This window comes from Saccostrea cucullata, unplaced genomic scaffold, assembly GCF_032062105.1.
Source record: "Saccostrea cucullata isolate Sc308-1 unplaced genomic scaffold, CSIRO_AGI_Scuc_v1 ctg1952, whole genome shotgun sequence".
NCBI lineage: Eukaryota > Metazoa > Mollusca > Bivalvia > Ostreida > Ostreidae > Saccostrea > Saccostrea cuccullata.
In genome coordinates this window covers 17,562-33,962 of record NW_026937019.1, presented here as the reverse complement: position 1 = coordinate 33,962, position 16,401 = coordinate 17,562, and the positions used below count along the sequence as shown (strand labels likewise).

The 16,401-nt window shown below is 33.0% G+C and overlaps 1 protein-coding gene across 1 annotated transcript; it reads left to right on the top strand.

Moving 5' to 3' along the window:
* Positions 1-444: 444 nt before the first annotated feature.
* LOC134247065 (evolutionarily conserved signaling intermediate in Toll pathway, mitochondrial-like) lies at positions 445-8,397 on the top strand. The gene is made up of 6 exons (XM_062729403.1): positions 445-539; positions 662-759; positions 4,238-4,770; positions 6,131-6,354; positions 7,370-7,616; positions 8,089-8,397. Exons 2-6 carry the CDS (start codon positions 665-667, stop codon positions 8,352-8,354), a joined length of 1,365 nt encoding a protein of 454 aa, XP_062585387.1. The 5' UTR covers positions 445-539; positions 662-664; the 3' UTR covers positions 8,355-8,397.
* The last annotated feature ends 8,004 nt before the right edge of the window (positions 8,398-16,401 follow it).

Genomic DNA, 16,401 nt, shown 5'->3' with positions numbered 1-16,401 from the left:
TTTAATTAATTCTGGACATTTTGCTTATCGAAAGGATTAAGTCTTTGATATCTCCACATGAAGGAAATTTCAATTAATATACATGTAGGTATAAGTGGATCAAGTTAGGATATATGTACTTTATTCATTTTTGCTGCCAACCCCTTTAAAAAAAATGAAAAAGAAAACCAAATATTGAACAATGTTATGATTCCCAAATATCACTCCTTATACTTAATATAGCTATTTTTTTTTTTTATTTTTTTTTGCTAATTTTATAAATGACTAGATTTCTTTTTAATATGTACAAGCCAATTATTTTTTTGTTGAAATTATAACATTTATATTGTAAAGAGATCACTTAGTTAATTGAATTTCGAGCACGTGTTATTCGATCTCTGTTTTTACTCTCAACACCAACATTTTCGTTGAATAGCCAAACCATGTTCAGTCAATCGCAACTACTCGGTCATTTTCCTTTAAACAAATGTCATGTAATGAAATGACCGAAGAGTTACGATTGCACAATCGAGACCGAAATTCCTCGATGCCCATGAAAGGTGAGAGAGTTTAGCATGCTTGATGCTACAGTATATTCAGTTGATATTATTCTCTATTTCTATACAAGAAATATTTGTTTATGGTATCATACTTGATGGTATTATCTTTATCTTATGAACAGATCATGACACAGAGACAGATTTTGACGTGTTTACGAAATTTATTATCAAGAGATGTTGGCCATGCAGTGAAAAGAAAAGCTCTTGTTGCAAATGCAAGGTGTGTATTAATCAAGTAGAACAAAAAAAGATTGAGATGTCATTTGCTCTTTTATTGATTGTACAGGCTGTAAGATCCACAGGTCTCTGAAATTCTATCAGTACATCATATGATAGATCAGAGCATTGCTGCATTGACACTCCCTATCTTAATTGTTTAAAAAAAAAAATGCATCTACTTTTAGTATAGAAGATGTAAATTTGTTAAACAATTAAGATAGGGAGTGCCTATAGATCAGAATGATGTATATATCCCGCTATGTATAAAAACCCCAGGTGCATTTATTAATGGTTTATTGATAGAAATCCAGAGGTCTGCATAAGATCTTAGTTTGCCACAATCAGGGACTTCTGACTTACAAGTCGAACATAGGACCCCTCTTCTAAGGTGTTCTCCTGAATATTCTTTTCGGAGAAGTGGACGGGGAGTCCAGTATAGGACCCCTACTCTAAGGTGTACACTCTACTGAATATTCGATCTCTTTTGCAGGTATTTAGGACACAATGTGTAGATGTGCATATTACCAGGAAATAGATACCTGGAAGGGGAGGTCCAGTATAGGACCACTACTCTCAGGTGTTCTACTTTGAATATTCTAGATGTGCAGGGAAATTCTGTGGACAGGTTTTTGCCTGCATCCAGATGTAGACAAAAGCCCGTCTACTCCTCTTCTGTCCTTTCATCCTTCATCATTCTATCCTATCATCCTGCTTTGCATTTAGTTCAGTTCAAAGCTTAGTTTCAAAGAAATTATTCAAGATAATTTTATCAAACTTCCTATGCTGATAGATCTATATTGATGAGATCTACCGGTATGCAACTGAAATGATATTTGTTTACCTTGACCTTTCCTTTGACCTTGACCTTTCCCTTGACCTCACTTCTAAATTTTGCATTTAGCTCAACTTTGACCTTGATCTAAGTTTTCTTGAATTAGTGTTTAGCTCAAATATAAAGAAACTATTCAAGATATTCTCATCAAATTTCATACATTAATACAAAATTTCATGATGCATTACTAATATACACTCATTAACCACTGGAGCATGCATGTCCTATGGACATGTTTCAAGTATATATTATATTTTGGATTCTTCAATTTTAATGTTAATGTCATCTGTGGAAGAGACAAATGATTGAATGGTATTTGTTCAATATTTGTTCCACTGTCAGCCAGACAGATTGATTAGTAGAGCACCTGTCAAAAGTTAGAGAGCTTTTTCTTTGAACCCCCTTTCTTCCCTTCCTGTTGTTCATAAAAACCTGCAAGAGAAGCACTTTGTAAGATTTAAGTTTCATTGATTATGAATATCAATGTTAAATATCTGGTGCTTGTAGATTCAGTAAAAGGTTCCATTGATACCAATCAAAAATTAATTCCCCATCCACACACCCCTTCGTAAAAAGAAATAAACTAAAAAATTGAAAAGAAAACAAAATCTTTTGAAAACATGGGGTAACAAAATGTGTTTATGATACACTGATGCCCCTTTATGGCAACTTATGTCAAGGGTTATATTTTCTTAAATGCATGTCAAACTTCAAAGGTCAAAGTCAAAAGGTCAGAAGTATTGATACCCAAAGGAAGGTCTTGTTACAAGGAATACAACTATGAAATATGAAAGCCCTAGTTCTAACTGGTAAAAAGTTATAGCCAAGGATAAAGATTTTAGAAAGTGGGTCAAACTCTTAGGTCAAGGTCAAAAGTTCAAAAATATTTATACCCACTTACAGGTCTTGTCACAATACAAATGTGAAGTATGAAAGCCTTAGCTGTTATGGACAAGGTTAAAGTGTGGTATCTTTTTATGAAAGAAGGTCAAATTCCAAGGTCAAGAGGTCAAATTTTGATGGTACCCAAAGAAAGGTCTTTTCACAGGAATACATCATTCTGTGAATAATGAAATCCATAGTGCCATCCCAGGGATCAACATTAACGGTTGTCCGATTACCCATGACAAGTAAATCATCAGTTCAGGCAAGTGAAACCGTCGATGTACTTGTCCGATCGGGCAAGTGGATATTCCTGATAGAAAAAAATTTTTAATCTTACATTAGTTTATAAAGAAAACAATAATTTGAACAGTTGATTTCCGCCAAAAACTTAACATTGTTTTTGCATTCGGAATTCCTCGGTAGCGTTTCTGGATCATGCCTGTACCTTTATTTATAAATCAGGTTCGTTATTCTGTTTTCTTTTGTAGTTTTCAAAAAATACAGTCTCTGTCTGACAACTTATTATGAACTTAAGTTACATTCTTATGAAATATATATAATAAAATAGTTTATTTACTTACTTACAGAATATAAAGAACACCAGTTGTTCTCAATGCATGATGTATTTTGATTCAAAACATGGTAACTGTTTTCCTTGAAGTGTGACCTCAATAGCATGGGGGGGGGATTAAATTTGCAAAAAAAAAAATTGTAAGGAAATATTATTAGTGCATTCACTGCATTGCTGTGTGTGTTAACAGGAAAGTTAAAGACAGGAAAGTTGTTTACATATATTTACAAAATGTAGCATCATCGTCATATGGAAAAATGATTTTTTTTTCCCCCCCCCCCCCCCCCCCCCCCCCGGCAGTTAAGTTTTAAATAGAAATTAATTTGTATAACTCTTTGTTATTTACAGTAACAAATTAAGATACAGTAACTGGTATTTTTTCTTTAAAATTTTGGGCAACCAAGTTTTGCATTCAGACAAGTCAAAATTGTAGTTCACTTGCCAGAAGGACAAGTGAATGGAAAAGTTAATGTCTATCCCTGCATCCTTTGAAAAGTTATGGGCAAGGTTAAAGTGTTTGCGGACAAGAAGACAGACAGATAGACAGAAAGAAAGACAGACGGACGGGACAAAAACTATATAACCCTGAAACTTCATTTACAGGGTCATAAAAAAGTGAAATCTTTATTATGTAGTGTTTATTCATGTTTGTTAAAATCATGACCCCTGTGGGTAGAACAGGCCACAGAGGATGATCAATGGGGGTAGGGTTGGGTCACAGTGGATGATCAGTTTTACAAAGGACTACACACTATAAGAAAAATCTTCTTTGCAAGATTATTAAGGCAATGGTTGGACATATTGTTATGGAAGCATCCTCAGGTAGTACACATGTAGATTCAAATCATCAACCTCCAACACCCCCCTCCCCCTTTCACCTTTAGGGGTAGGTTTGGACCACTTATGTAATTGAACTTTTCAATACTGAACTGATTAATGCTTTTTCTTAGGGAGCCACAGTGCTCAGGTAAGCATTGTGGCTAAAGGGCCTCTTGTTCATTTTAAACTTTCTAGTAGAAAGGGTAATAAATGTACTTGTAAAAAGAAGAGTTATTTACAACCTGAATAGTATTACTATAACAAAATGAACAAAGAATCAGTATGATTCTAATCAAAAGATTCTTAAACACATTTTTGGACATGTAAGTGTATTAATGTTCAATTAATATTTATTCTTCTTTTTCCGTTTAGTTTACTGCAGAACAGCTGTGTTAGAAACTATCACCAGACAAAGTCGTTAATGTTCTACAATAGATTTAAAAACCGAAAAGAAGTGAAAAAGAAAAGTAAGGAAGATGAAGAGGAGAAGGAGATAGACGCCAAACTGGTGGAGGATAAAGTGAAAGAACTCGACATCGTCGCAAAAATCCCCTACAAAATCAACGTGGCCACATTTGAGAGCAAGACAGATAGGTTTGTGAATAGAATATTTAATCAAGTGGAACAAAGTGGTGAAAAAAACCAGGAAACTTTCAACACTGCTGTTAAGATTTACAAACTGAATGCAGGACTGTACATGAGAGGGCATATAGAGTTTGGAGAATTAGCCCTCGGTAAACTTGAGGAATATGAACTGCAGTATAATCTGGAAGTCTACAAGGTGATATTCAGTATATTTCCGGAGGGGAAGTATCTACCTACGTCTAAGATTGCTGCTGAATTTACACCATTCCCACGGCAACAGGATGCTGCACTGCAGATATTAACAAAAATGTTTGATAATGGTAGCTTTCTACTTTTTATTTCTATATTAAAACTTAGAATGAATAAATAGATAAGTCAGAGTAAACTGATGTTTTTCAAATTATCTATTTTTATTATTATTTAATTTTTAGCTCTACTGGTCAGAGACCAGAAGAGCTTATGCGATGGTAATGCGTCCGTCGTCCGTCCGTCTGTCTGTCTGTCTGTCCGTCTGTCTGTCTGTAAACAATTTTTCAAAATGCTACTCCTCCTACATTTTTGGTCTGATTTCAATATAACTTGGCACACAAGTAGACTACACTAAGATACATAATTCTGTGTATCGGTTTTTGATTTCGATGAACGGTGTTGCCGTGGTTACTAAAAATAGAAATTTCTGTAAAATTCTTTCAAAATGCTACTCCTCCTACAGTTTTGGTCTGATTTCAATATAACTTGGCACACAAGTAGACTACACTAAGATACATAATTCTGTGTATCGGTTTTTGATTTCGATGAACGGTGTTGCCGTGGTTACTAAAAATAGAAATTTCTGTAAAATTCTTTCAAAATGCTACTCCTCCTACAGTTATGGTCTGATTTCAATATAACTTGGCATACAAGTAAACTACACTAAGATACATAATTCTGTGTATCGGTTTTTGATTTCGATGATCGGTGTTGCCTTGGTTACTAAAAATAGAAATTTCTGTAAAATTCTTTCAAAATGCTACTCCTCCTACAGTTTTGGTCTGATTTCAATATAACTTGGCACACAAGTAAACTACCCTTAGATACATAATTCTGTGTATCGGTTTTTGATTTCGATGATCGGTGTTGCCTTGGTTACTAAAAATAGAAATTTCTGTAAATTTTTTTTCAAAATGCTACTCCTCCTACAGTTTTGGTCTGATTTCAATGTAACTTAGCACACAAGTAGACTACATTAAGATACATAATTCTGTGTAGCGGTTTTTGATTTTGATGAATGGTGTTGCCGTGGTTATTAAAAATAGAAATTTCTGTTATATACCCTCAAAATGCTACTCCAAATACAGTTTTAGTCTGATTATTATATAATGTGGCATGCAAGTAGACAGTGACTACACTAAGAACATAATGAGACTTAATCAAGGATCATATTATTCTCTTTATTGCTGTTGTAAAGTTTCAGTTCCCAACTGCTTAAGTACTTTTCTCCTCCTTTGCTATATAATAAGTACAAACCAGTAGAGCTTCAGTTATTTCAGAGACTTTTTTTAAAAAGTCTGCATTAAGTCATTAAGACAAAAATAGTTGTGTTTCACAATGTTATTTTTTCATCATTTAAAATTCATACAGTGTAGAAGTTGCAACAAAGAATGAATGCACTTATCATCTATTCATCATCTATATTCACAGGTGTTATACCAGATGAAGAATTCGGCAGTATGATAATATCCAGATTTTCCCAAAGATCCAAAGTCTTTACCCGGTTCCTGAGGATGCTGTATTGGATGCCCAAGTTTAAGTACATGAACCCCTGGCCCATCCCCCGACCCCCTCCTAAGGACCCCATACAGCTGGCTGTCCTGGCTCTCAAGAGAATGAGTTTTGATTTGGAAACCAAGGTTACAGTTGTGAATGTAAGTTTACTTAACAAATGATATGCATTAAGTTGCTTCAAAGATAAAAAATATATTTGATTCAAAAATTATATTCATTTAATTGATTTAAGATTAGATTCATTTGATTGATTTAGAAATGATATTCCTTAACAATGTTGGACTTCTTTACTTACAATGGAATACCTCTATGTACAGTCAAACCTGGGATTTGATTTGACCAAAAAAATTAAGACCAAAATTTAAAACTGCTTATAATTCCCTCATGTATATTAAATAGAAAATGGCTTGGTACATGTATATAGAAAGCTACTTTTATGCTAGCAATTTTTAACAAACTAATTAATTTTGCAAAATTTTACAATAAACTGAAGTTTTATGCCTCAGTTGTAAGTTCTTTTGTGAAACAGCCCCTGGTTAATGCAAACTCCACCCAGATTAATTTTCAAGATATTTGAGATAACAGGGGTAAAAAATTAAAGAAATGGAGGTTGGGACTGCCAAGGCACTTTGACATACCGTATAAGTGGAAATTTTGGCGAGACACAAATTTAGCGATTTGACCTTAAAAACTGGTATTTTATTTTTAGCGAGATGTAAGTTTAGCGATTTTCAAAAGCTCACTAAAGAAGTTATTACAAATAAAGCGCAATTAATTTTTAGCGATATCCAATTTTAGCGATCTTGGGACCCTTGCTAATAATGCCAAAATTAAATCCTCGCCAAAAATTCTGCTTATACGGTATCCCTGGTCCCAGAGATATCAGTGCTCAAGATAATGAAGTTCAATTGTATTTTGCAGATTACTTAAAAAGTGTTACAGCTAAGCTTTGTTTACCGCAACATGTTATGACTTTCACAATTTTAAATTCATAATTTTTATGCTTGATAGCCTAGATTTGAACAAATCTACCTTAGTCCTCTGTCTAGTATATTCATGGATTGGGGATTTTATTTCAGTGTTAAACCATACATTTTCTCCTTTTCTGACACAATTGCAGAATTTAAGATAAGACATTATGTTGAATATTGTTAGGATTCAAAAGAAGGTGAGACCTCATCAATAAGGAGTGGTAAGTTTATAGCCAGTGCCCAGAGTCCTAAACAGAGGGAACTGCTCTCCCGACATCCATCATCTAAACCCATCATAGTGGAGGGGGAACATTATGTCTATCTCAGGAAAGTCTGTCAGAAAGTCTTCTTCCTCAAAACGGACCCAGAGGGCGAAATAACGAGAGACGACCCTGACTATTATAAAGCCCTCGAGGAAGAGGATGTAGAAGGTAGGGTACATGTGTACTTAAATAGATTATCTTACCAGAATTCTAAATATGAAGTTATGTAAAAGATTTGAAAACAAGGATAATATTCTTAATTTTTTAATATATACTTTCAAAGATTTTGACTGACAGATCAGACTTTTATATATTCAAACAAAGGTGTGTCTGTTCAGTTAATTAAGGTAATTGTAAGTTTAGCAAACATAGCTAGGTATCTCATTCTGGAGCTAGCTTATTATGAATTTGGAAATGAGGGCGTTTGAATGAGAACAGAATTTGTATGTGAATTACCAAGATGGTTTTGATTTTGAAAATAAATGCTTGAATTCGTGAGCAGATGGCTTATAGCCATTTACATCTTTTTACTGACTTTTTAATACTTACTTACTCACTACTATAGGACCTTAATTATAGTCTTTACAAGAAAATACAACTTGAAATGAAAAATATGTACAATTTACAATTTATTTTACAGACATGTTTGACTTCACAACCCCCCTCTCTGGTGAGGAACAGACAGCTCTAGTCCCCAAGAAGTCTGTCCACGAACAGGAGGACGGTACGGTGTACGCTATGTGTATAACAAGTGACTCTAGTAAAGAATCCCTACAAGACTGGGTACAGTTCCTACAGACCACAAACTCGGCACTGGAACATATACCGGTGTTATTTAGGATTAAAGACGCGGACTCTCTACTGAAGGAAACCATCAGGCAAGAGGAGGAGGAGGAGGAATTATGAGATCAGAGATTTTAGGGAAAATAAAAAAATTATCACTACATTGTTTAAATTTTTATCAATTATCTTACCAAGAACTAAGGCAATATTCAGATTTTTTTTTATCAAAAGGATTGCTTATTTTTTTTTTAAACTTTTCAGTTTTGATATCAAATATACAAAAATATAAAGGTCTGTTCCTTGATTACATATATTCAAGGTCATTAAATTTTGGATTTTGATTTAAAATAACATGTGTTTGTAAAACACTGATGTCCCCTTATGGCAGCCCAGTGCCAACATTATTAAGTCAAACTGCAAAGTCAAGAGTTTCAAAAATTTTGGTGTAAACAGAAAGTTTTTGTCACAAGGGATATACTTTTGAAATATGAAAAGCCTTAGCAACAACCATTTGAAGAGGATACTGGAAGGGTTAAAATTTTCAATCTTTAAAAGAAGTCTGTACTGTAAGATCAAGGTCGGGAGGTCAAATATATGAAAAGGAAAGGTCCGATGCATGCAGTAGAATGTAGTCTCGTATAGAAATAGAAGTTAAGCTCGAGTTTGTGTACATTAAATCTAAATGTACCATATACATTAAGATATGTTGAATTCTGACTAATATTTGAGGGCTTCAAAAGGGAAATTCAGTTACGATAAATTTCAATTTATCAGGATGAGGGAAGTGACTCAGGTGAGCGTTGTGGCCTACAAGCATTTAGTTCTTTCATTATAAAGCAGATGATTTCGCGTTCTGCACTTAAACATACATGTATAGTGGGCTGCATTTCATTTCCGGAATTTTTTGAAATTTTTCAACCTTTCATTTCCAACATTTTTAAGTTTTCATTTCCGAAATTGTAAAGTTTTCATCTTCGACATTGTTAAGTTTTCATTTCCCGGGTGAATTTCATTTCCGGAATTTTTCAGCTTTTCATTTCCGACATTTTTTAGTTTTCATTTCCGGCATTTTTAGGTTTTCATCTCCGACATTTATCAGGTATATGTAGTGCTTTTTGGTAATGAAAGCAGGATTAAAGAATTCATTTATGAAAAATTAAAAGAATGAATTATAGTGACCCCGGTATATCAAATGTTTGGGACAATTTTTTTTTAATTTTAATTTAGTTAACATTAAATTTGAAAAAAAAAATAAATAAATCCATGCTTATATTGAACTCTTTTAACTCGACTTACTGCTCGGCTTGGCCGAGAGCAGGTGCCCATGTTTGTTGCAGATTAGCCAAAATGAAGTCAAATAAATAGAGTTAAGAGTATGTCCTATGTAACACTACATCCCTTAGGCAGATTGTCAGAAATTTCTGTCCATTTCTGTCAAGCAGTTTAAAAGATTTTACTCTTACTATAACAGGGACCCACGTGGGCTACGGACTATACATATTCAGGCATAACATTTATTTTTATCATATTCTACTGAACAAAAATATATAATTCATATACAGTGTACAAAATATTCACAAAATATTGTCTGAGTAAAAAAAAACACACATACCATAGTAAGTCATTTCCATTAAAAATGTTTCAGTATGTAAAGTACATGGGTTAATCTGTTAATCTTTGAGAGTTTTTCTACTCTTAATATTTGGATATTTGAAGAAAAAATAAGTTAATGTGCTTTTAATATTTCTAAAGAAACTGTATATGGAATGAAAATTTCTAGCTTATTTGGTAATACTAGGAGAAAAACTGTCAGGTACATTTTTATGATTGACTATTTTGAGGCCTTGGGCTATGGACTATACATAGAGTATTTTTAATTTAAGGAGAGACCGTAGAAAAAACAGTTGCTTGTTTCAGTGAATATTTGTTAAAATTACCTTCTTGGAGTTTACATTTGTTTAAAAGATCCAGTCAGTTGGATATTAAATCAATTGATACAAAAATCCTGTGAAATTTAACAAAATAAACTAAAACTTAATAACTTCCCTATTCGAGTAAACTATTTATTGTCATAACAAAATAATGCATGTCAGAACTACATGTACATGTAATTTGGTATTTTCATAACAAAATATTGTCTAAAACCATCTAAAGACCAAGAATTTACTTTAATTTAGCATCTACTAAGGATGAATTTCATGAGAGCACTGGGGCTACGGACTACACTTTTAAACAGCTCTATAGTGGACAATCCTCTTAAAGAAAATTAAAATAGTATAATTAATTCTTGGGCATTTTTTTTAATTATTATTTTGGTTATCTACGACAGTTCACATCACTTTGATTGGGTATTTATAATACCATGTATTTGTAATACCATGCTTAAAGATCAAATGTCTAATGTACTGTGTACTTTCAATGGCAAATGAAATTTCAGTCAAACTAATTATAGCATTATTGGTGTTTATACTATAATGAACAAGCTAATTCATTATATTTTAGAATGTAGTGCTTTAAACCAATTAAGAAAAGTTTATTTGAACCAAAAATTCTGTTCTTATCCAAATATCATCAAGTTTTGTGAAATCATGTGCCAAAATGATGTTGATTCTTTGAAACAATTATGTACATTTATTTCTAAAATTAATAGTATTGTCTGTTCTCCTTAATTATCACCTTCTGCTTGACCCACTGTATTATATGTATATATGTTTTATATGTTTTGTACCTCATGTACCATTTACATGGTTTTGAGAGAATAAATTGAATTGAATTGAGAGAATTCGTGTCCCCCTCTTAGGGAAAAAGTCGGCTCCCCCTGACTGAATTTGTAGAATTATTAAATGTATACATGTATACTGAAGCAAATAAAATACATGTATGTCAATATGCATATAAAGATTTGATTGCTTATTCTGTATTATGTGTATAGAAGATTTTTTTATATGGAATGTTTATCACACTGTAATGATGATTTTATAACCTCGTAAATTTTTCATTTCACATGCTGAATACTATCATTTAGTAAAAAAAAAAGTATTTAAAAAAAAAAAGAAAGAAAGGATCGACCGAGATTCGATCCCGGGACCTCTCACATTTAAAGCGAGAGACATAATCACTAGACCACGGAATCGCTTTACGCGTTGTGAAGTATATGCAGAATTGAAGTCACATACATGTATATATTCATGTTTCCATGTTCGGTATTCTCAAAATTTTACATAATCCATGGTGTTTGATTTATTTAGCCTTTATTAAACAGTTCTAATAGATGTAATAAGAACATAAAGTCCGCCGAGAACCTGTTTTATACGCAATAACTCTCCTCATGCCCCTGCGCTAAAAATAGCGACATGTAATACTATAAATACTAATAAAACAAACGGGGCGGGGCACTTTGAGAGGGGCGAGAGACGTTCTAGGGAGTTTTGGTATAATTTAACATTGCATAAGCTCAAAATCTTCTTGAAATATCGCCCGGAAATGATAGTATTACATACAGACAGAATGTATAAATTTACGACCTTGAACTTTGACCTTTTGACCTCAAAATCAATAGCGGTCTTCATTAGGCCGCAGGGAGTTGTTATATAAAATTTCATTGCAATAGCTCAAATGGTTCTCGAGATATCGTGTGGAAACAAAAGTGTTTTAACAGACAGAATTTGCTTATTTATGACCTTGACCTTTGACCTTTTGACCTCAAAATCAATAGGGGTCTTCTTTAGTCCGACGGGAGTTGCTATGCTAAATTTCATTGCAAAAGCTCAAAGGGTTCTCGAGATATCGTGTGGAAACGAAAGCGTTACAGACAGACAGAAAGACGGACGGACGGACGGATTGGACAAACCCAAATTAATATCCCCCACTTTTCAAGCGGGGGACAAAAAAAGCAACATGAGCCATTATTAAGTCAAGGCCTGATTTTTTTTTTTTTGAGAGGTGGTGGTGTTACGGCTATATTTCTTCATAATTTTTATTAATTTTATTTTAATGTTATACATATAGCTCAAGATGGTCATTCAAAAGGTGTATCAGTAAATAATTTTTGATCATGATTATAGGCGTAATTCATAAAAAAACATAACAAAACATGATTGACCATTTGAAGTATAGAGAACCATAATACTAGTATTAAAATATTTATCCATGAAGAATCAATGTTTTTTTTAAAATTATTTGAAATTAACAATTCAGTGACAAGAAAGTTGGGTGGTGCAATTACGTAGAGTGAAGGTCTCACTTTATATCAAATCTCAAAGTAAGGTTTTGGGATCAAATCCCACTATGGGATGTGAAGACTGTTTAGTGAAAACTAATTATAAACAATTAAACCACAATTTGCAGTGATGCAACCAGGAAAAATCTCTTGCTGATAAAGAAGTATGGGTATATAGTCTGTAAATTTGCTAAATTTATTTGAAAAGTCTGTAGCCTTTTTGTAAATAGAATTTGTGTGGCCATATAATCTTTTAAAAAAGTTTCATTGCTAATTATTCTAAATGAATTGATGGTATGTAGTTTCAGAAGGAAAACGTTATCATATATATTTATAAATATGTTGTGACCACAAACAGAACAGGACAGACTACAGAAGCAAGCATTTAGTTGAAAAATGTTAATATTCAGGCACTATATTTTTAATTACAGATGATTATGTATTTAAAATATTGTATTTGTTAAAATAAACACATAAGTATATTGTAGTTATTGTATCAATAATGTATCTGACTTTTTCTGATGGTTGTAATATAGGGGCTACGGACTATACAGGGCTACAGACAACAATCATTCTTCTCTAACTTCTTTTGATGTTGTCGTAAAAGCTATTCAGTACTGTTTTTATTCTTAACTGGTAACTGTGAAAACATTAAACAAGAACATTATAAATTATACACTCTTCTGTTGAACACAAACTATAATGAAATATGGGGCTACGGACTATACAAAATATTAGATCAGTATGGAAAAAAGTATTGCAAAATGTGCACATAATTTACCATATAACCACTATACTTTTCTTATAGTACTTTTTTTCTTAAGTAAAATAAAATGTTTATATGCATTATATTTGCTCTTTTTCTGCTAGAAATTATGAATTTATTCCAACATTGATAAATCTTAAATTATATAACAAAGGTAAATCTGCACACATTTATTCATAATTTCCACAATTTTTATCCTTTTTCTTTTCTGTAAAAAATAAACTTAACTAGAATGATTTCTCTATAATAAAATATACCTATTTCGGAATTTTTCATTCAAAATAATTTTAATTAACCATTTTTTAAAATGCAAAAAATCAAGTGCAACAGCATAACGCTTCAAAAATCGTGAATTTGATACCATATTCTGTTGTTTTCTCAAAGATGCGGGTACTACATATATCATATAATATATATAAATGGAAAGCCCTCAATTTGCTCTTTGCAATGAAACTAAAGACATTTAGATTTATTGCAACTTTAAAGAGTTATGTCTATATAACATCATTCTAATGGAAATGGGCACCTGATCTTGGCCAAGCCGTGCTATATGTACAAATACATGTATACAAAAATTTTTTTAGGTGTTTTTATTAATATTTTGAAAATGTGTTTTGAAAGAAATTCTTTAAAAATGCAATTTCCAACTCCTTGGTTAACATTTAATTGCCAGAGAGGTACCTTGCAAAAATTCCGGAAATGAAAAGAAATAAATGTCGGAAATTAAAAGAGAAATTGTCGGAAATAAATAAAAAATGTCGGAAATGCTATGCAGATTTCCGGAAATGAAACTTCTCTGTAACGAAGGCAGGATTGAAGGCTTAACTTATGAAAAATTTGAAAGAAGGAATTAATGTACATCACATGTCTCGGACATAAGTTCGGTGCAGTCATTGACATTTAATTTTGTGAACATTAAATATGATGAAAAAAATTGTATGCTCATAGAACTCTTATTTATTAAACTATACATGAAGGAAAACTTGTTTTAATTAAATTCTCTGAAGAACGATACGAAGGAAAGACGCACAGCTGAGAATGCTTTCAGAAGTCTTTGTATTCCAATATTTATAGTTTACATGTGATGCCTGTGACAGCTCTAATAATCATTCAGTTTGATTTATCTCCTATATTATTGTGTACTCAGACGAGATTACCGTTCTGAGTTTTACTGGTTATACCGGAATACTCATTGTCGTCCGTCCCCTTTCTCCTGAAAAAGAGACGCATAAAGAAAAAAAAACGCACATAAAGGAGCTCACAGTATATTTTTTTAAACAAAGAAATTCACAGTTCTCAGCCAAGGTTATGTGAAAGAACCTGAGTCTAACTAAATAGACGGAGTAAGAATTAATTTTAACAATAGGTTGTCCTTCAAAATGCAAACAGAAGAGCCAGATCTAGTGCAACATATACATGCATTAAATGTAAGACCTGTCTCCGCTGCTCACCACAGGGAGGTGAAAGTAGGCTTTGAACAGGATGCTTTTTTCCCATATTTTATTTAAAATCAACTTTATTTATATACTGTAAAGAATATTAAAAAGTTTAAAATCAGGCACTGTCCGCAGATGTACACATAATCTTTGCACATTCTTTAGACAATTGGTTAAGCTTTGAATACCATTTGCTGAACAAACTGCTGCCTTGTAAATTCACCACTGCCATGTATTTTTTTTTATACATGTATGTAATGAGTTGTTTTCGGCATTAGTCCTTTTGATAAAATGTTGCGGTAATGTTCGCCCGAAAAGTTGAGAAAATGTTGTGGTAATGAGTTGAAATTTTTTGCGCTGTATCGGTAATGTTGACCTCCCAAAAATCCTTTCCTTAATATATACATATAATTATTATTATTGTCGAACGAATTAATTACAGTTGTAATAAGAGTGTCCAATTATGCATGCTATATATATTTATACATGTATACAGTTATGTATTCACTTACTATAAATTCAGACTGAACAAGTCTTTAAATAATGCAAATTATTACACATTCACTGGGTGTAAGTGTAGTTTCAAGTTCCTCAAGAGAAACCATATCGAAACCAAATGGACACCTCAAGTTTACATCATGTTTTCATGTGGTTTCCGAAGCGGATGCCAGATTATTTCCTCAAGTTTCCGTCGCACGTAAACTGCTACGCTTCGATTTCAAGAGATTTCTCAAGCCACAGAAACATCGGGAAACTCGATTTTTCCCAAATCCCCTAATAATTTCTCAATGTGGGAAACCTGCAGATTCCATTACATGGGTGTCGGAAGCAAATCTGAAGTGGGGAGGGGGGGGGGGGCTAAACCAACAAAAAAATGTAACCCCCAATTTTCAATGCATAGAAATTGACTATATTTGCAAAAAAGTGCCCCCCCACCGGTTCCGACGCCTATGCATTAACTTCCTAAGGTTAGGAATCAACATAGAATCGGGGCGTAGATATTTCCCTGTGACAGATTCTCGATGGAATCCACTGGTTTCCCCTGCAGCAAAACTTTTGGAACCCTCAGTATTCCTATAGTTTCCATGAATCCGGAAACAACATGGAATCAGAGTGCAGTGGTTTCCGCGTGACGAAAAATTGGTGGAATTTTCGGAAGTAACATACAATGTGGATAAGATGAATTAAATCAGATTTACGTTGCAATCGCGTATTAAAAGACTGAGGGGCAATATGAAGTCCATCTATCCTTAAAATTCTGTATTCAATAATCCAGAAGTGAAAAAAAGAATTAAATTACATGATCCGTACGTATACTGGTCCCTGCTGACAAAGCTGGTAACAACATTGCCTTCGTTTTTAAGGCTCATTATACAAACTGTATAGAACTTGATTTAATTCTACAAGTGGTATTCCAACTTATACTCATAGAGTCATAGTTCCCTTTCTATTGGAAGAAATTCTTCAAAATCATTTGTCAGTTTTAAATATTTTTAGTATCCCGAGCAACCAAAATTAATTTGAATTACCGTATCTATATTGGAATCCGAAACTTAATAAAAATCATTACAAACAAAGATCCAAGGCAGGTTTCAGTAAATGTTCAAAGAAGCCTCTTTCTTTACCCCTCACTGAAATATTAACAGTATAGTGAAGGAGAAACTTCAAGAGTACTGTGCAACAATATATTCGAGAAGTGGTGTAGAGCAGATGTGGATACTTCAAAATTCCAAGGAACTTTTGGACAAT